A 20354-nucleotide genomic window follows, 5' to 3' on the forward strand; every position below is an offset into this window, starting at 1 on the left:
CAAATAGGGATCTATAGGCGATTCCAAAAGAAATCCTACACATTTAGGTTAGCAAACTGAAAGGGAAAAAATATGTATCGCATGGATCAGAAGCCAGGCGATTCCTAGCATTTATCCTAGCATTTATCCTAGCTCTTCTTTACTTCATTTCATAATTCAAGGCTAATTCTTTTTCTCCTTAATAAGGCACAAGGCCATGTCCTACAGTAAGAACAGGGATGACTAACAAAAGTCTCTCTTTCCTTCACACGAAGTCCTGTAAAAGTCTTACACAACTTGCAAACATGCTGTTCCCTAACACATTTATTTATGCATAAAACTGGCCTTTCTTCCATTTAAAATTTAGACACACTCTTTAAAATGTGATAGAGGTAGCCATACTGGATAGTATACTGAGTAGGGATGAAGAAAGATGTAAAATTCTGCCACAAAGTATTGATTTATGTAATGCTGAAAGTCAAATTCATATTGCCAAAGACACCATGACTACAATGAATTCATATCTATGTTTCAGAAATGTGGTAAGAGATGTGTTAAAAAGACAGATGAAAAAAGGCCAAGTTAAATCTTTACTCACGCATGCAAATTTAAAATACAAAAACATTAATTATGGGCAACAGAATTGATTTCTAGCAACAGAAATGAAATTAAAGTTGCTAATGCCGGAGTAGAGCTTTTGTGAAAGAGCAAAGAACAACACATGAAGTACAGCACTGGATATAATTCACTTGTAAACATGTAGAAAGCATCAGACCTATTTTCTGTGAACATGGAACTACAAACCAAAGATGTACATAGTAGTAATCACTTAAAGACAGTTACTGCTAACTACGTATTTGTAAAAATATCTTCAACAGCTACGTCCTAAGATGGTATCAGAGTAAACTAGACAGTAGCAGTAATAATTACCGGTGGAATGGTTGAACAGCTCCCAACACTGCTGGCTGACGTACTTTTAGTTCTTGTTCTGTGCTCCGCAATATGAACCATACTGTCCTAATTTCTAAAATATGTAAATTAATGTTTTATTCCATTCAGTGAGCATCATGTTTCAGTCATTTTTTTGATATACAATCAAAAGTGCTAGCAGAACATTTGAGTACTACAGAAAGAACATTTACATTTGAAATATTAACACTAGTTCAAAAAACACATTTTATGACAGGAAGGATTATAGTGCAATAGCCACATACATACTACACAAAGTAGTGTAAGAAAAAGAAGCTTCAGAACACTAAAAAGATTAATTCAGATTCTGTACATTGCCTAGGCGTAGAATTTCATGAAAAAGGAAAAATTCAAAAAGAAAACAGGGTATATGAACTTTATATATGCATTCAGGTACATGGGGAGCTTGCAAACTAATAGTTTGAATTTTATATAAAAGAAGGGGTTAGCTTAAAGGTAAGAAGGAATTTCCAAGTGTGTCAGTAAAGGCATTAAAAGCCACATGGTATGACGTTCAGTAAAATATATTTGAATAATATATTCCAAAGAGCTTGTTCTTGCTAATTTCAGCCGAATGAGGGGCAGAGGCTGAGAAAGAGCACTCTAATTATAAACTCACTTGTCAAAGCTACTTAGCAGCAGCAGCGTTTTAATATAAAAAAAAACTTTTACTCACATTATTACTAGAAATAAAGAAAAAAGAAGAAAATTTCACCACACCACTAGACAGTAAATATAAGTATTTACCTGTAAGGTCTCAATTCCTTATTTAAAGTTGACAAGTCAACCAGATCAGGGCATTCATCGTTGTCCTTACCACTGCTGCCCTCTGTCTGATTTTCAGCAGCATTGTCAGGTATTCTTTTGTGCTCAGAAAAACCAAGTGCACAACTCTCTGCATCTTCACTGGACTTCGAAAGCACAGACTGCCCTTCAACCTTTTCTAAGGCTGAACTCAACTCTGACATACTCAGTCCTTGTGAATTTTCACTACTTTCTGTGGCTTCAGCATCTTCACTGTGATAACAAGTCTTCAGAGGTTCTGCTTTCAGAAACCACTTCATATATGAAGTCTGCATTGTTTTCTTTATCTTGGCTGAGGAAGTTGGCGTTACTTTCAGCATCTTCTACAAATTCCCTCTCCTCTGTTGTATGATCATCCTCATCAGAGCACTCTGGGAAAAGCAGCTCATCATCTTCCTGCATTTCCTTTGTATAACCACTGGCAGCAATCTCTATGTCAAGAGAACTCTCTCTCCTGAAAGAAATAGAAGTGAGCTTTCTTTTAATATATCAAATCATTATGCTGTATTTTGGATTAAAAATACTATCCAGTTAGACTATAATTACCATGCTATTAACAAAAAGAGTATACTCCATTGGAACATAGGTAACATATTACAGTGCAGGGCTTTGGGTAGTTAGCAGAATGTAGCCTGACAGAACCAGACTTTCATACAAGATGATTCCATCTTCATAATCAGCACTTACTGAAAGCAAGCAATTTGATTTTAACAAATATAATACTTAAATTATGCTTGTGCAAACAGAACGATGAAGGACATGTTGACACACACACAGACAATTCCCCTTTGAGAAAGGGCTCAGAGTGATATAAAACCCTTTTAACTGAATCAGCTTTGCTCTTAAAATATGTGAGAAAATTGTTTGCTTTTCAAAAGGGACAAGCTACAGTAGGAAAATTTTGAAGATAATATTTGAAGAGGCGGTCACCACATGTACTAGCATTTTGAAAATTAAATTTAAAATTAAAAACTAAGTTAATACTTGATCCCCCAGGACTGTTAAATATGGTTTTAAGAGTCAGAGAAACTAATTCTGCGTCACCGTAACATTTACGGCATTTGGATGTATCTCCTTCCCCTAGCTGCAAGAGGTAAGACAAAGGAGACAGCAGATTTTAAGATGTGCTTCAGTTTTTGGAAACCACTTTTAGTAACTGCCAGTGAAGAAAGTATGGATCCTTTTTACTGTAAGAATGACAAAAATATTTCAAATTGGCTCTTTTTCCCCCTGTTCACTTCTAAAATCATCTCTCAGAGGCATCCATTTTTCTCAGAAAACCAACGTAACTACCATAACATGGGGGAATTACGAGTCAGCTGGCATTTTTTACCTGATATCTTGGAATGATGGGAAGAGCTCACTCTCATAGTTGAAGCATTTCTTAAAAAACTCCTTAATGCAGTTAACATCCCTGTCAAAATACCTGTTTAAAAAATACAGAATTGTAAAAATGCAATAATCAAGGAAATAAAGTCTACTGGTATGACAAACTTTTACTCTACTTTCTTGCCTTTTATTTGAATATTAATAACCATCAGTGACTCGAAGTGAGAAAGTACACGTGTAGGTATACATACATAAATGCAGATTATTTCTATTCATTTCTTAATTGAAAGAAATAATATTAACTGAGAAGCAATTAATTACACATTTATCCTAAGGAGATTTCTACTCATTCATGAAACAAATTGCATTTGTAATGTATGGTGAAAACAGTAGAAAAAGAATTTGAAGCAGGCTTATGAAAACAAATCATGGTTGACTATTTGTTGTTATCAGCACTTAACTGGTTTATTTTGCATACATCATTTGTACGTACCATTCAGCATTTGGATGTGATGTTGATATCATCTGAGGGAAATCAATCATAGTGACATGATCATCATTATCCAGTATGAGATTAACTTCACTGAAATCCCCATGAATCAAACCATGATTGCCAAGTTTTACAATTAGATCCATTAATTCACTGTAGACAGCAGCAGGGTCTTCGATGTGGTGTACTTGGCATCTGGAAAGTTAAATAAAAAAGAAAATATCCTGAACCCTGAAGGAATTAATTTAAAAATATAGACAAGGCATATGAGTTACATCTGAGAGAATGACAGGGTCACAATTTGAGTCGTAAGGGATCTCCAGAGGTTACTAGTCCAATACTCTGCTCATAGCTATGTCAATTCTGAGATTAGATGAGACTAATCAGAGCTCTACCAATGCGGGCTTGAAAGTTTCCAGGGATGGAAACATACTGTGCAATCTCCACCACACTGCCCTCATGGGGAGAAAGCTTCTCCTATCTCCAGGTTAAATCCCTCGTTTTAACTAAAGCCCTTTGTCTCTTGTACTCCTATCAAACACGATGGTTATGCTGCCTAATTTAAACAATGGATCAGCGAATTTTTATGTCTGGATTGTTTTAGGTAACTTAGGTCTTCTTGTATTCAAATGCCATTCAAATGTCTCACAAAAAAGTGTTTTCAAGACTAAGCTGGGGATAAGGCAAAGCCAAAAAAAAAAAAAAAAAAAGCTTAAAGCACTCCAGAATATACTCCAGCATAAACTCCAGAATAAAAGCAAAGTATATGTTTTGCCCCAAAAGTGCGCAGAATAGACATCACCTTATTTTTACAAGCAGAATAAATAGGCAGCTGTCTTATTATACCAGGAGCTGTCAAGAAGCCGTCATTTACAGCTAATTTGTGATATATTTTGGCCTGAATGCAACACTGTAGTGTTATGAGAACATATCAGTTGCACATACAAACAAAACACAATGGAATTCAAGCAGCTCTGTAATAGGCTGCTGTTGAATATTTTCATATTAACAGCAAAATTAATTGGTGACATTTCTTATAGCCAGAGGTCTGTATCATAAAATATATCATTTGTTCTTTGAATTTGGAAGTCATCTAAACTGGTATCTTCTGAGATGCTGATCACCTGAAATAATTTCTCATCTAGTACAGCATCTCCTTCAGGAAATGCTTAGTTAAAATTGCAGAACTGGGATAGCATGGTAAGCCTCACCTGCAATGCCCACATGTAACTTTAAAGCTTTCTGTCTACAGGACAGATGTGGAACTATTTAACAAAGGCGGGGAAACGGGATAGAATAAAGTCTTCAAAGGCACTTCTTCAATGTAACTCTTCAACTGTATACTTTGGGATTAATTACACTGAACCTTTGTTACTGTACATTATACAGAGTATCAAATAGCTATTTTGCATTCTGCTATGGAAACAAAACAAGCCATTCATTCACATACAAAATTCAACATTTTTTCATGTTTCTGGATGTTGAAAAACTGAAGAAAAGTAATCTTCCTTGAGCAAAAAACAGCGTTCAATGCACACAAATACATAAAATAAAAAATAAAACAAACAAAAAACAAACACCCCCAAAAAAAATCAACACAGAAGTTCTACAATGGCAACTGTACAAGTTGTAATCCTACCTGAATCTTTACCACAACATGGATCATGAACTGGAGCTCAGAACGTGGAGGATACACAACTCAATACTGAATATTTGATATACTGAATATATCAATATTGAATATCATTGAATAGATAACATATAGAACATAAAATTTCTGTGTAGAAAATGGTTGTAGCACTAACCTCTGTATCACATTGCTCCTCTGATGTATTCCGTACTTAAAAAAAAAAAAAAGTCTATTTCCACCAGTCTTTTTGGACAAAGAGAGTATGTTTTTAGTTTTCCTTCTCTCACCAATTTCTCCAAATATAATGAAGCAGAACCCTAGCCGTTCTGGGCCTGACTTTATTCATGCTTTATTCAGCATGATCAGAACTGACTCACACGATAAGGAAAAACGTCATCCCTGCTGTCTTACTGAACCTATCGTTGCTAGGGTTTCTGTAAAACAGACTTCAAGCTTCCAAACTTATTAAGGGTAGCCATCAAGGAGTTCCATAATAACTGCATGCCTGTTGTAGTCTACAGGTTTTGGAACAGGAAATCCTCTGTCATACAAAGCCTGGAAAGAGACAACATATTGAAAAAATAAAAGATAACCATTAAGAAAACATTACATACCTGACAAACTACAACTATAAGATAAGCAGTTAAGCACCATTGCGGAAGCAGCATCCTACACATTATTCAACTGCTAACTGTAAAAGTCAAATCATGTGCTTAAGGAGGAAGAGCAATCTGAACTTTCACTACTAACTATGCTTCTGTATTTTCCAGAGTTTAGTTATCCTGCAGGTGGCAGGAAAACACAACGGGATAGAAAAACAGCAGAATCGTATCTGGTCTGTTAGCTTAAGAAACCACCAGCAGATAATTGGGAATAGGGTGTTAGAAAAAGGTTCAACAGTTCTTGTAAATACAGTTTGGCCTGGTCAGGTAATCCACACTCAGTCTCAGTAAGGCAAAAGTTTCTTCTTAAATATTAATATCCAGTATTACACTACATTAAAGATTAACTAAAGGTAGGCCATAGTATTTTGTAGCTCTGTTAGCTTGCTCTAACCATATTTACCAAATCATTCACTTGATTCACAGAATGGCTCAGGTTGGAAGGAACCTTAAAGACCACCTGGTTCCACCCCTTCTGCCATGGGCAGGGACACCTCCACTAGACCAGGCTGCTGAAAGCCCCATCCATCCTGGCCTTGAACACCTCCAGGGATGGGGCATCCACAGCTTCTCTGGGCAACCTATGCCAGTGCCTCACCATCTTGAGCACAGAATTTCCTCCTAGTATCTAATCTCAATCTACCATTATTTTAATTTAAAACTGTTACTCCTTGTCCTATCACAACACTCCCTGAAAGAGTCCCTCCCTAGCTTACCAGTAGGCCCCCTTAAGTACTGCAGGCTGCTATTAGCATTCCCTTAAGCCTTCTCTTCTCCAAGCTAAATAACCCTGACTCTCAGCTTTTCTTCACAGGAGAGGTGCTTCACCCCTCTGATCACCTTTTGTGGTCCTCCTCTGGGCCCACTCTAACAGCTCCACATACTTCTTGTGCTGGGGGCCCCAAACCTGGATGCAGCACTCCAAGTGGGGCCTCACAAGGGCAGAGCAGAGGGAGACATTCACCTCTCTCCACCTGCTGGCCACTCCTCTGTTGATGCAGCTCAGGAGGCTGCTGGCCTTCAGGTATGCAAACAAATACTTCTGGCTTATGTCAAGCTTTTCATCCACCAGAACATCCAAGTCCTTCTCTGCAGGGCTGCTCTCAGTGTGCTCTCCTCCCAGTTTGAAACTCATCGCTTACAGACCTAACAAATACTCTGTAATTATGTTTGTGGAAGTGATCCAAATTGACAAGACTAAAATACTAGTAGATACTTCACGAATTTTCCCTAGCATATAGTCTTTCCTAAGACAAGGTTAAGTGAAATGGCAATAGTTTATTCACTGCCTTTATTAAGACTCAGATGACTGGACAGCTTCACCTGAAATTTTATGGAAATTGCTTCAGTTCCATACGACTTCCATGGCAAAGTTTGATTTTGTCACTTGAAAGTATACAAAATGCATCAGCACTGTCATTCTCTGAAATGTATACTTTAAGTCCACTAAAAAAAAACAAATAAAAAGCATACATCCTAACATATACTGCAAATATGAAGTGATGAGAAGATAATCTGAGAAGTACATTCCAGACTATTACATCGTTGTTAATATGGTGCAAACAACCACCTACCTTCATGTAGGCAAACTCTTTCATTGCTGCTAGCCGGGATAAATACAGCCATGACATTTTGTGCCTGTGCTTATGGTAGTCACGCTTATTTTTCAGGCTGCGAAAGGAAGTTCTTCCAAGCCTGTGCAATTTCATTGCAAACTGCTGCTCGTCTTCATTTGCAACAATATAAATATCTAGGAGAAAAAACAGCAGCACAGATCTGAGAAATAAATGGTATCTGACAGGTATATAATGCAACAGTGCAGTGAGAAATCGGTTACTTGACTTCTTGTAACTGCTATTTCTGGAATAGCAAAGTCTACTACACTTCTTTTAACAGAAAAGACAACCAAATTTGTATATTATGTATTACAAATCTGAACAAGAAGAAGTCATTGGTGAAGAGATTATGCTGCTCCACTAGTAGAATATCATAGAATCATTACGGTTGGAAAAGACCTCCAAGATCATCTGGTTGAACCATCCATCTGATCTGAAACATATTTCAGACTAGGGGATAAGAAGTAACTTAATGGCACACTAGAAAAGACTTCTCCTGACTGGACAGAAAACTCAAGGTACCTCTTACTTTAAAACAGTGTTAGCAATTGGCTATGTTTCATTTTTACCATTTGTCCCCAATAATCCTCTTTTTTTTTTTTCGTCATTTTTTAATGACAAAAGACATGCTGTGCCAAATTACAATCAACATATGAGCATGAGAAACCAAGATAGCACTCCAATAGTTTGGACTGTATATTACTTTTTTTTTTTTTTAGGTGGGATGAAACATTTGATGTTAATCTTTTTGACAGAAGGCTTCAAAATTCTTTGCAAGTCACAAGACAACTGTCACCTGTTTGCAAAATACCTTTTAAGGAACCATCCAAGAATTGTACAAAATGGTCAAAGTGGAACAACACTTGTGAAAAAAATCAGATGTAGTCAAGACTCACACAGAACTTGAAGTGACCATAAATTTTGGTGTTTGACAGATTAACTGATATGACTATCCAAAGGTAAATTCACCAAGTTTCCAACAAATTAACAAAAATACAGACCCATTTCTTCTAAAAAAAAAAAATTATATACTGAAAACACTTTTTTAAATTACCTGATTCTTTGCCAACACCCATCTGGTTTCCAACAGAACTGATGACTTGCCGGGAAGACAGAGTTCTCAAGGCAAGGTAATCATATCCTGCATTAGTTAACCGATAGCCCTGGACAGCTAGGAAAAAATAAATTACACAACATTTCATTCCATATTATGCATGTGTTTCTTTTAAAAGAAGTTTCATTTTGGTCTCTCTTTTTTTTTTTCCTGCTTATGGTACACAACACTCAAATAGTATTTTCACTGTTGGCTAGTATCAACCCAACTTGACAGTAAGTTTAAATTCGTGCAAGCCTTTTGAAAACTAACTGGATAAAAAGCAGACATTTTGTTAGCCCCTTGGTAACGCAGGCAGTGACAATGGTTCAAATTGCATAGGATTGCTTTGAAAGATGATTACTTAGGAGACACGGCAAGGATTCAGGATTGTTTCAAAGACCTAAACCAAACCTTAATGGTCTGAAAAATGGAGACAAAAAGGAGATGAATTTCATGAAGACTCCCACATTGTGCTTGCAAAGCCAGATGCAAGTGCAAGACTAAAGGAAATCCAACGCTACTAACAGAATGGGACAGAATAAATACTACTTTAGTGATCGTTCCTGACTGGCTGAAGGTATAAGGCTTTTGCAGTCCGCTCCAGTTTGTCTGCTGTAAGACTGTAACACATTTGGGCTGATCCCTATGTGAACTTAAATACTACCTTAGCTAACAATTATTTATTTTATCCACGAATTTGGACGAACGAATCCATGAATTTCAGAAATCACCAACACCATTTGTTGCTGAAGGAGTTCACATTCCCCAGCTAGCCCCAAGGCGAGACGGGGCTCACAAACGCCCCGGATACCCGAATGACCAAGCTACCGCACTTCTGTGGCGCTGAAGAACCGGGAGGGCCGGGAGGAGGCTCCCAGCGCAGGCCCCACACTCACTTTTGGTCCGCTCGTAGGCCAGGAGCTTGTGCTTGGCCAGCTCCCGCAGCACCTTGTTGCAGCCGCCGTGCTTCAGGCTGGCGATGGGCGCCACCAGGCTGCCAGGCACGATCTCGTGGTTCTTCATGCCCATCTCCACCTGCCGGGGGGCGAGAGGGAACGGTCGGCGGCATCAGCGGGGAGGGGACGGGAGGGGAGGGGGGGAGCTGCGCCTTCCCTTCCCTTCCCTTCCCTTCCCTTCCCTTCCCTTCCCTTCGTTCCCTTCCCTTCCCTTCCCTTCCCTTCCCTTCCCTTCCCTTCCCTTCCATTCCCCTGTCCCCGTCCCGTCCCGTCCCGTCTCACCGCGGTGAGCACCCTGAAGTGCTGCCCGCTGAGGTACCGCAGCACGGCCATGTTCAGCTTCCCCATGGCGGCCGCGCCCGCACCCCCCTCACAGGCCTGGCCGGCCTCACGCGGACGCACCGCGCATGCGCACGCCCCCCTCTCCCCTACCTCGCCCTACCGGCGGAGCCTGTTTTGGGTCCTGGCAGCTACATAGAGACGCGTGTCCTCCGATGTATCTTCGCATACCGAGCCGGTAGCAAAGTCACTTACAACTCAAAATAGAGACAAAACAAGCCTCTACGAATCGAGACAGAATAAGCCTTAAGGTGATGGCTTAACCCCTCGCTCTACTCTAAAAGAGTTAATGGGGTTGCATGTGTATCTGCCCAGACCGATCCAGTGGGAACACCACCCACGGCACCAGACACCCAGAGCGCTGCCCCGGCTGCAACTGCGCATGCGCGGCCACCACCCTCGGCCATGAGGGTGGGGGGGGGGGGTGGAGGCTCCCAGTGCGCATGCGCCTGGCAGCCCCGCTCGGTGCGCACGCAGAGGGCAGTGGGGCGGGGCGGGGCGGTTCCAGACCCGGGGGTTGCGGGTTCGAGTCCCGGGGCGGACACGTTTCTTCGCCGTGACACCCCGTTATTGCCATAACTAATACCGGGGCCCAAAGAGGCAGAAATACAGCTGCAGCCATCCCATCCGTGTGTGGTTAGGTAGCAATACCTGGGAACAAATCATGTCTAACCTGCGGTGTGATGTTGCTCACGGAGGCTGGTTTTCCATTATATGTTATCACGGTTACCTCTGTCTGCACCGGTTAACGCGAAAACGCCCAGCAATGTTTCTCAGGCGCTCAAATTTTGCTCGAATTTTGCAAATTTTAGCTGACAGAGCTGCAGCTCGCGAAACGCTGCCTCTGGGGGGCGGCAGTGTTTTAGAGATGAAACTGAAGTGTTTTTTGGTGGTGGTTCCTTCCCCCTCCGTCCTGCAAGATGGCATGGCAGAGAAATTATTTTCTGGTTTCTCATGTAGGTCCTCGTGTAGTCCTTCTTATAAGCTGCCTATATGGACTAGTCTATAAAGTATTTCTGCTAGAAACATGAGGAATATGTGACTGCAACGTGAGTATCCAAATGAGGTAACTCCATGCAAAAAAAGGGGATGTTAACTCCCTGTATAATCAGCTAATTAAGAGGCTGGCTGTTTCAATATATGCATAATATAGTGGACAGTAAGGCTATCCAGAATTTAATTCTTGGCTCTTAAGGCATCTGGAAAGTTGAATTTGTGAAATCAGATCTTAAATTTCAGCATGAACAGACGAACAGTTCAAACAAACAAAAAAGCAAAAAACAAAATGTGATCTTAAAGTCAGAAGTTTAACCATGAAACTTCTCTAGAAGTCTGTACTGATGTAACTGTTAATAAGCACTGTAAAAAATACTGTTATTTTTGACTGGTCAGTATACTTCTAAGGACCTGGCTGACATCATGAAGAATACACATAAGTACATTCAATTTTTTGTATTTTTAAGCATTATAGGTTTCACCCATTTTATATGCATGCATGTGTATGTGTATGTACATGAATGATCATTGTGGTGTCAGAAAAAACTCAGTGTTTATAAAGTTTTTCTAATGAATAGCAGAATCCATGCCAAGTGTACAAATGCTGCACATTTGTTGCAGGAAGCACGGCCGAAAGCACGACAGACACACAGTAGAGTCAGATCATGCTCCATTTTATTGCCCGAATAGCCTAACTTTTATAGAGAACTTAACGGGTGGACAGTGTTTCACACAAGATTATTGGTCAAAAGCACTCAGACAAACAACTGCAAGAAAACAACCCCACCTGCAAGAAAACAACCCCCTTGTGATTAGCAGTCACATAGACCTTGTCCTTGAAGCCAGCTACTGGTAACAATATTTTTCTGAATCCCTCAATTGGGCGATGTGGGAACACTGTCATGGGAACTTCTCATAGTTGCCCTGGTAGCTTGGTTTGCTCAGCTACAGCAAGCCATGGGATTTTTGCTGTTTCAAGAAATCCCTCAACAATTCCCCCTTCTTCTTTTGAGCAAACCAAGCCCGACACAGCAGTTTTACAAGTGACTTTATAGCTGTACTTACAACACACAACGATGATTACCACCACCATAAACCAAATCCTTAATCCCCTTGTGACTAAACCCAGCAACCATCTACACCTTGTTTCAAACAAGTCAGTGAACCATTGATTGAAAGGATTGATACCATACTGAATCTTTCTCATATGCTCTTTCAGGAAAGTAATGGATTTGTGAATTGGCTCATTATGATCAGAAAGGTTTAAACAGTACATTCCCTTAAAGTCCTCACACCCATTCCTTTGAGCCAAAAGCAAGATGTCAATAGCAGCTTGACCCTGTAAAAGCAGATGTCGCAGACTATTTTGATCTGGTAACATCTCCTCAAGTATCTCTGTCGTGGCATAGGCTTGCCTCTCGGCCCAGCATTCCAATTTTTCTAAGTTGTTACGTGCGGCCGCAGATGCCACTCCAGGCACTGAAATTGCTAATGCCGCTCTAGCTGTAACCCCACACAATTCAACATTATCATTGCAATCCGATGCAAGCAATGCCCATTTATGTCTGGTGATCTCACGCAACTGTAACAAGCTAGGAGCAAATACAATGAGTTTATCTAAGTAACATGGACATCTGATAGCATTTGCAGGGATACCTTGCCAGGCCCCATCCCCACAAATCAGAAGCACATCAGGAGGTAAGGCCAAAGCTGTACAATTGTTCCAAACACTGTAGTTGTTACCCCTTGTCTCCATGCTACAAACCCCTAAACCCTGCTTAGCAGCGTCATTGTAATCACAGGTGTTATTTGTGTTTTTGTACCAGTATGGCCCTTTCCCGGTTCCTGTAGCAGGATTCACCTGATAGCCACGGCTACGTTCACATTTGTAGCCACCTTTCAGGTTGATACAGATTTGACTACAGATACCAGGGTTTTGACATTCATCAATATCTCCACAGTTTCTCTTGTCTACAAACTCAAACCCAGCTGGACAGTCACATTCATGTATGTTGCATTCCTTCAGGGGCTCATCACCCCAGTCCTTGCAGTCTCTCTGCTGGTTACACACTTTATTGATATCTATGCATTCTCCACTTCTGCACTTGAATTTGCCAGGTCCTGAGCACTGAATAACATCGTTACAGTTTGCTTCATCAGTGCCATCCAGACAGTCTCTCACACCACTGCACTGCCTTCTTCCGTGGACACAGTTCCCATCTTCACATCTGAACTGGTCTGGCCTGCAGGTCTGAGAAGGGCAGTTAATTTCATCACTTCCATCCTTGCAATCAGGATCTCTGTTACAGTCTTTTTCACCATCACATTTCCAGGACACCAGGATACACTGGGTTGACTGAGGACCACAGCTGATTTCATTTACCTGGCATGTTCTCATATAACACAGATCAGCAATCTCATCAGACCCATTTTCACAGTCCGGATCCCCATCACACTGCCATCTGTTTGGCACACACTGACCACTGTTGCACACAAAGTCAGATTCAGCACACGTCTTCTTCACACAAGCACTCTCATCACTGCCGTCTGAGCAGTCTTCACATTTTGCTCTAGCACTGTCGGCAGCAGTGCACAAGCAGGTGAGGGCGAGCAGCAGGCAGAATGCCCCACAGCGCGGCAGTGCCTGCCGCCGCCCTGCACCTATGTCACTTATACTACTCCTATTACCCGTGCTAGTAGTGTCAGTGGCATCCTCCTGGTACCGTTTCTGTCTTTGTCGCCCCTTACTCTCCCCCTTTTCTTTTTGCCACTGGCCATTCACCACAAATGGATAAGACACATGATTACTAGTTAGGAAAGAGAGTGTAACGTCTGCTATACGGCTGCAGGCAGTGCCAGCTGCAATCCTAGAAGCTGTTTGTGAACGAGCCTGCCGGTGGTCATTTGGCAGTGTAATCTGCGTCTCTGCACTCCTGCCCTGCAATAGAGCTAAATCGTTCTTAATAGTCCGTAGAATGAGGCAACCCCACGGAATGTTATCCAGAAACATAGTTATAACACCGATCTGGGTACGAATAGTCTTTTTTGCATTGCAAGATAAACCTCTTATAAAAAGAATGCCAAAGAGAAGCAGCACAGCCGCCGCTGCCTCCATGGTTACGTCAGACAGGCTGCAGGGTCCTGATGTCCGCCCCTCTGCTCTGTGCCGACTCGCCACACGGTGAGGGTCGGCTGCCGTTGTCCACTGATGTCTCTGGTCTCCCGTAGCAACTCGATCTCGGATGTCCCGCATCACACCGCGATCACGTCAATTTCCCGCGGCCCTCCGCAACTCCACGTCCCGCCGCAACTCCGTTTCCCGCGGCCCTCCGCAATTCCACGTCCCGCCGCAAAACCCCGTGTCCCACCGTTTTCCGCGTCTCTCAGCGGGAGTACCGCGTCTCACCGTGAGGCCTGTGTACCGTGTTTCCGGGCCGGTGTCCGGTCTGCTGAAGCGCCGGTCGGATGGGCGCTCCGAAGTCCCGACGGCGCGGCGAGATCGCGGCGCCGCTGGTCCCGGCGCCGCCGGTCCCGGCGCCGCTGGTCTCCTGGTCTACCTGCGTTCGGATGTGCCGGCGCCGCTGGTGTCCCGCTGCGCTGCGATGTTTGCCCCGGCGCCGCTGCGATGTCCGTGCTCGGCTGCGATGTCTGCTCCGGTGCTGCGATGTCCTGCTCCGGTGCGATGTCTGTTCAGGTCCTGTTCAGGTCTCAGCCTGTTCGGGCGCCATATGTTGCAGGAAGCACGGCCGAAAGCACGACAGACACACAGTAGAGTCAGATCATGCTCCATTTTATTGCCCGAATAGCCTAACTTTTATAGAGAACTTAACAGGGGTGGACAGTGTTTCACACAAGATTATTGGTCAAAAGCACTCAGACAAACAACTGCAAGAAAACAACCCCACCTGCAAGAAAACAACCCCCTTGTGATTAGCAGTCACATAGACCTTGTCCTTGAAGCCAGCTACTGGTAACAATATTTTTCTGAATCCCTCAATTGGGCGATGTGGGAACACTGTCATGGGAACTTCTCATAGTTGCCCTGGTAGCTTGGTTTGCTCAGCTACAGCAAGCCATGGGATTTTTGCTGTTTCAAGAAATCCCTCAACACACATTCTCTTCTGCAAGGAGTTTTATAAATCCCCAAAAGCTGTAGGTTAGTGTAAGGTTTGAACAGTGCAGTTCATATAGTGGGCTCTTTCATAGTAGTTTTAGGAAACTACTGTTCTCAAGATAGATATGAATGCTTAGCAGTTTTATTGCTTCAGGTGTTCCGTTTCAAATGAAAATTAGTAATAAACCTAAAGGGAATAGATTGTGGGAGAGTTAAAGTTTATAGTTTAGGTAATTGCTAAGGTGTGTGAATTAGTAAAAAAAAAAAAAAAAAAAAAAAAAAAAGTAATTGCTGTATGTATAAAGAGCCCACAGTGGTGGCTCTATGTTACCTACATGTTTATATCTGGAATTTTAGATCAGCATTTGGCACTTGTCAAGTGTTTAGTCACTTCATGAGCCTTAGTTGGTGGTCAGACAGCTCCGTTTGCATTGGAGTTGAGGCTTGTCTGATACGTGTGAGGTCTAGCTGGGGTCTATTCCCCCATCGTAGCTGAAAACAGCCTCCAAAAGGCTGTAAAGCAGGGTAGTGGATATTTTTAGAGTGGATAACATGGGAACCTTTCAGCTTTAATTCAGTGATACAGAATATTTAACACTTAAGTCTTTCCTAAAATACTTACTAATTCAGCTTTTCAGATTCTTTTATTTGTTAAAAACTATAGGGCTTGCAAAGCACACCATTATTTTAATGCTCATGTTGAGCAGTATGTAAAGCTTAGTGCTCGTGCAGTACATTAGTGAGGTTTCTTTCCACACATGCAGGCTTCTCAGCTCTGCCTCATCGTGGTGGTACTGCTCTCATTAGTAGGGATAAACATAAAGTCTGAAAGGTTGGCTCGTTTGCTAAGCTAGTTAAGTTTCTTATGTTTGGTGAGAGACTTCCAACAAGTTCTATACACGGTAGTGTGTTTTTTAGACATTAAACATTTAACATTAAAGGCAGGTAACAGCCCCTTCCTGCAGACTGAGTGGTGCTAACTTAAGGTGTGTGGCAGTCAGAGGTGGGTACAAGTTGATGCCATGTGGTAAAATTGTATACATGTATATGCCATTGGCAGTTCTTCTGACTGGTTACTAAGGTTCTGTAAGCCAAATTCTATAATCATCAATCATCTGTTGTTTGCATATGTCTTAAGGAGGGCAGTCATTTTTCTTTGTCATTGTGATAACTGCTTAGTTCTCAAAAAAGGAAGGAAAGACAGAGAGCTTTATTATTATTATTATTACTATTATTATTATTATTTGAATTTGAATTGCTGTCCAGCCAGAGACATGGGTGCAGAGGGAGTTTGTCTGTCAGATGCCATTTAGAGAGCTCTGGTACATAAATTAGAGTGGAGAGATCAGAATGAGCCTCGATACTACTTCATTTATTTGATCACAGTGTGGGGAGAATTGAGACTTTGAAGCCAGTTTCTATGTGTTCAGATGGAGAATAAAACCATGAGAAGAAAAAGAGTAGAGCTCTCTCCTGGGCATAGAAAACTGGCAGGCTGTGACAAAGCGAGAGCTCTCAAAACCTTCCTATCAAACCTCAAACTTGGACCTGTCATTTTCTGGATAGCCAGTTTCCTGCCAGCCCACCTATTAGGTCATTAGAGATTGGAGGTATGTCCCTTCTAGGCCCTGGGTAGACTACCAGAGGGGCAGTGTCTAGCATCAAATGAACCTAGCTGCTCATTTTTGAAGTAGTAAGGACCTAGTGTCAGAAACTGGTTTTGTTATTTGAGCCAGGTTCTACTGACTGCATATGATTGACTCCAAGCCTGGACAGATATTCTCTCCACTTGAATACGTCTTTTACCAGAGCATAACAATCAATTAACAATCAATTAACAATCGACCTCATCGCAGTCTACAACTTCCTAGTAAGGGGGTGTCGAGAGGAAGGAGACCTTTTCTCCATTAACACCAGCAACAGGACCCGCGGGAACGGGGTTAAGCTGAGGCAGGGGAAGTTTAGGCTTGACATCAGGAGGGGGTTCTTCACAGAGAGGGTGGTTGCACACTGGAACAGGCTCCCCAGGGAAGTGGTCACTGCACCGAGCCTGATTGAATTTAAGAAGAGATTGGACTGTGCACTTAGTCACATGGTCTGAACTTTTGGGTAGACCTGTGCGGTGTCAAGAGTTGGACTTGATGATCCTTAAGGGTCCCTTCCAACTCAGGATATTCTATGATTCTATGATTCTATGAATTTACGCTGACATACTTCTCAATTTTTATGTTTTTCCACCTGTAGATTGCATCTCACTGTAGGTTGCATTTTAGTCTCCTAATTTATTCCCTGATTTTTATTTTTATTTTTGTACCACCTCATTAGTGAACGTAGAAGAAAATGCATACTAGCTGGGCTGCATCCAGAAGTGCAAACCAAAGTGCTATAGAGAGCATGAATGTAGGAAAAACACACTTTATTGTCTTAATGAAGAAAAATAAGCTTTAAACTGACTTTAAATATGTCATAAGACTTCATGGTATTAGAAAACATGCTAAAACAGGCTGAAAAAACTATTATGAATCTCTCGTTTTCCAATACATTCTTAGACCAAATCCTTTGAGATTCAGAGCTATTGTCCTCACTTTAATGTGACCTTCTTTAATGCAACCTTATAATACCTTGAATATACATCTCTATGAGCCTGTGATAATATTAAACAATCATAAAGTCAATTGTTTTATAACTATTACATTATGAATTCTTTGTGTTTGTGGTACACTGAAAATTTGTTCATTGATCTTTTGCTTAATTCTACAGATACTTTTCTTACTACAGCCTGCATACAGAATGTTCTTTAAATGAGCACAGAATGTGCTTCAGGTAATTTAAAGGCTTCCTGGCTATCTTAAAAATTATATTGATTTTCACCTTGAATATTCACCTGTCCTTTATTTTTAGAGATATACAGGGAATGTGGGAGGGGAAGTGCGCCTTTTCCCCTTTTTTTTTTGTCACTCAGCACAAGGACAGTTATTGCCCAGCAATAACAGTATGTTCCATTTAGAGTCCAAAGCACTAATATCATTACTTTTTCTCTAGCTTTGATGTAAAAAAGATCCTGATTGTGGTTACAGAATCATAATCCTTCAGTATTTATTTTGAGGAGCTGTGAAGCCAACTTTTAACTGCCTTTGTATTCTACAGCTTTTTGTTTACAGCCTTTCTTCCTCTCTTTTTTCAATCTTATTTTTAGAAAAAATAGAATAATGTTGCTGATAAGAGAAATGTAGCAGTCTTTCAGGCAAGTAAGAATAACCAGTAGTAAACAAAAGGTAGAAAATCAGAAAACTATTGGCTAAAAGCTGCTATCTTGAAATGAGACTTGTTTGTTTTCAATAAGTAATTTTCTTATTTCTCTTCAAGAATGAAAGATTCTCAGTGAAAGCTAGTAGTTAAAATTAATATCCACTTGATGTGAAAATGGAACAAACATCAGAAGGACCAAGCATTTTGCTTGGCTAAAGAAACTGCAGTTCTCAAGGTAGGATAATAATTCTAAGTGAAAAATTTTCGTTTTTAAATACTTTTAATATTTCACTTTTAGAATTTGCATTTGCTTTCAAAAAGCAAATGTGGTTGGATTAGAAGGGTGTAAACTTGTACGTTCTCGTTTATTTTTAAAAGTGTTAACTTATGATTTTTTTATTTTTATTTTTGAACAGAGGAGGAATTTATCTACGTTGGGAATTTGTTAATAGATAATTGATGTATACAATGGATATGCATATACCATTTGGATTTTTTTTCTACTGTAGCTTCACGCAATTTTTGGCATTGTAATCTTTCAAGATGTCAATGCTTCTTTATACATTTCATGCGCTTATATGTAAAGTATGTTTAAATAAGCCACTGTTTTCAGTAGATCCTGCTTTTTCAGTGAAACTCTCGTTTTGAATATTGTGGTTGTCAGAATTCTGAAGCAGCAATGCAATAAAAGAAGTTGTATAAGATCTTTTATATACAGAAACCTAGATGTACACTTTGCATATATGTACAAGTGCTTTTCTCTGGTTACAGTGTTTGCAGTCTAGTGCTAGTAATCTTTACTGTGAAAGGACTTTCTATTTTTAATCCTTTAGATAATTTTTCTTTATAAAGAAATATAATTAAAAGTGACTTTATTGCGAACAGTTTTGAAGTGCTGAAATTACACATGCTGCCTATTTTTCAAAGCCTGTTACTGCTAATGAGTTTTTTATCATTATTCTGCAAAGAATGGTGATGTTATGAATTGGTATGTTATATTGTCAACAAGCATTGTTTTTGAAGAAAAGGTTTGAAGATATTCAAAACTATCACTGTTGCAACAAATCTATTGCTTTCTTTTAAATAGTTGCGCCATCCATTACAGTCCTTTGAATTCTGACAGTAATTCAGGCAAACAGGAGGAACCAAAGACCAGATGATGCTTGTGTAGCAGGCATTTTTCTGTTCATTGCCAAGTGCACAGTTCACTGTTCGGTCACCTGTGTCGGCTGGTTTAGTGCCTTTAATGCAGTTCTCTGCATGCTCCCTATTCTATAAAGCTTACTTGGGGACTTCAGACATGGCCTGTCTTATTATTCCCTAAGGAAGGGTAAGGCCTTTACTGTCCAGCTGGAAGGATCACTAATTAGAGCCCTTGCTTTGGCACAGAGTGTGTCAAGCCTGCAAGCCTTCCTGCTGGGATCAATGGCATTCATGTTTGCTTTCATGAATGCACAATGGACAGGGATCTTGGCAAAGAACTGCCTATTTAGCTTGTGCTGAGAAGCTGAGTCTTCACAACATTTTAAAGTAATTGTAGAGGTAGAAAGGGAGCTATAAGAATACACCCTTATTATTCTGCTCAAAAAAAAAAAAAAAAAAAAAAAGAAGAAAAGTATTCTCTCTAACGAGAATCCAATCCGCAGTCAAAACCCAGCATATATTTTTGCCCACGTAATGCTCGTAAAGAAATTTAGAGTCATTACTCCTCTATGCTTGCAACTTTCTGAGAATTTAGGATACATTTGTATTTTAACCATCTATAAAAATTTAAAACTTACCTTGCAGTAAATGCAAACTCTGTAAGCAATATGATTAATTCAGACTATGTGTGAGGTGTTGCCATTAATAAATAATGGTTATTGGCAGGGCAAATGCTTCATTTAATTCTTTCTTTTTTTCCTCTTTCCCTTTAGAGACAGGTATGTTTCTGCAAAGGGGGTAAGATTTTTAAAATGAGCTTGTTTTGGCATGTATTTTTCATGGAAATACAGACCTGGGTCTGTATTCTGGAGTGTCTCTTCAGGGGTCACCCAAATACACCATGAATATTATTTACCAGTAAAACAGCTTGACCGTGGCAACTGCCAGGTGCCCACCTAGCCTCCTCCAGCCTCCCACACCC

General features: G+C 40.7%; 1 protein-coding gene and 1 long non-coding RNA gene across 5 annotated transcripts; one reads left to right on the forward strand and one right to left on the reverse strand.

Annotated features, from left to right (window-relative positions):
* Nucleotides 1-1695: 1695 nt before the first annotated feature.
* LOC139999269 (serine/threonine-protein kinase RIO2-like) lies at nt 1696-10108 on the reverse strand. 3 transcript variants are annotated; one of them, XM_072026834.1, is made up of 8 exons: nt 9964-10108; nt 9472-9610; nt 8534-8650; nt 7438-7613; nt 5377-5756; nt 3575-3766; nt 3086-3178; nt 1696-2206 (listed from the first exon to the last, which is right to left on the reverse strand). In XM_072026834.1, exons 2-5 carry the CDS (start codon nt 9602-9604, stop codon nt 5667-5669), a joined length of 516 nt encoding a protein of 171 aa, XP_071882935.1. In that variant the 5' UTR covers nt 9605-9610; nt 9964-10108; the 3' UTR covers nt 1696-2206; nt 3086-3178; nt 3575-3766; nt 5377-5666. The 3 variants fall into 3 exon arrangements, with proteins under 3 accessions (XP_071882935.1, XP_071882933.1, XP_071882934.1); XM_072026832.1 differs by lacking the exon at nt 9964-10108 and adding an exon at nt 9814-9947; XM_072026833.1 differs by lacking the exons at nt 5377-5756; nt 9964-10108 and adding an exon at nt 9814-9947.
* Nucleotides 10109-10231: 123 nt separating this feature from the next.
* On the forward strand, nt 10232-19275 carry LOC113841823 (uncharacterized). 2 transcript variants are annotated; one of them, XR_005262131.2, is made up of 5 exons: nt 10232-10511; nt 10831-10919; nt 17741-17803; nt 18347-18464; nt 18646-19275. It is a non-coding gene; the product is annotated as an uncharacterized lncRNA (long non-coding RNA). The 2 variants fall into 2 exon arrangements; XR_011804631.1 differs by having other exon boundaries at nt 10232-10919.
* Nucleotides 19276-20354: the final 1079 nt, after the last annotated feature.

This window comes from Anas platyrhynchos, chromosome 22, assembly GCF_047663525.1.
Source record: "Anas platyrhynchos isolate ZD024472 breed Pekin duck chromosome 22, IASCAAS_PekinDuck_T2T, whole genome shotgun sequence".
In the NCBI taxonomy this organism is placed as follows: Eukaryota; Metazoa; Chordata; class Aves; order Anseriformes; family Anatidae; genus Anas; species Anas platyrhynchos.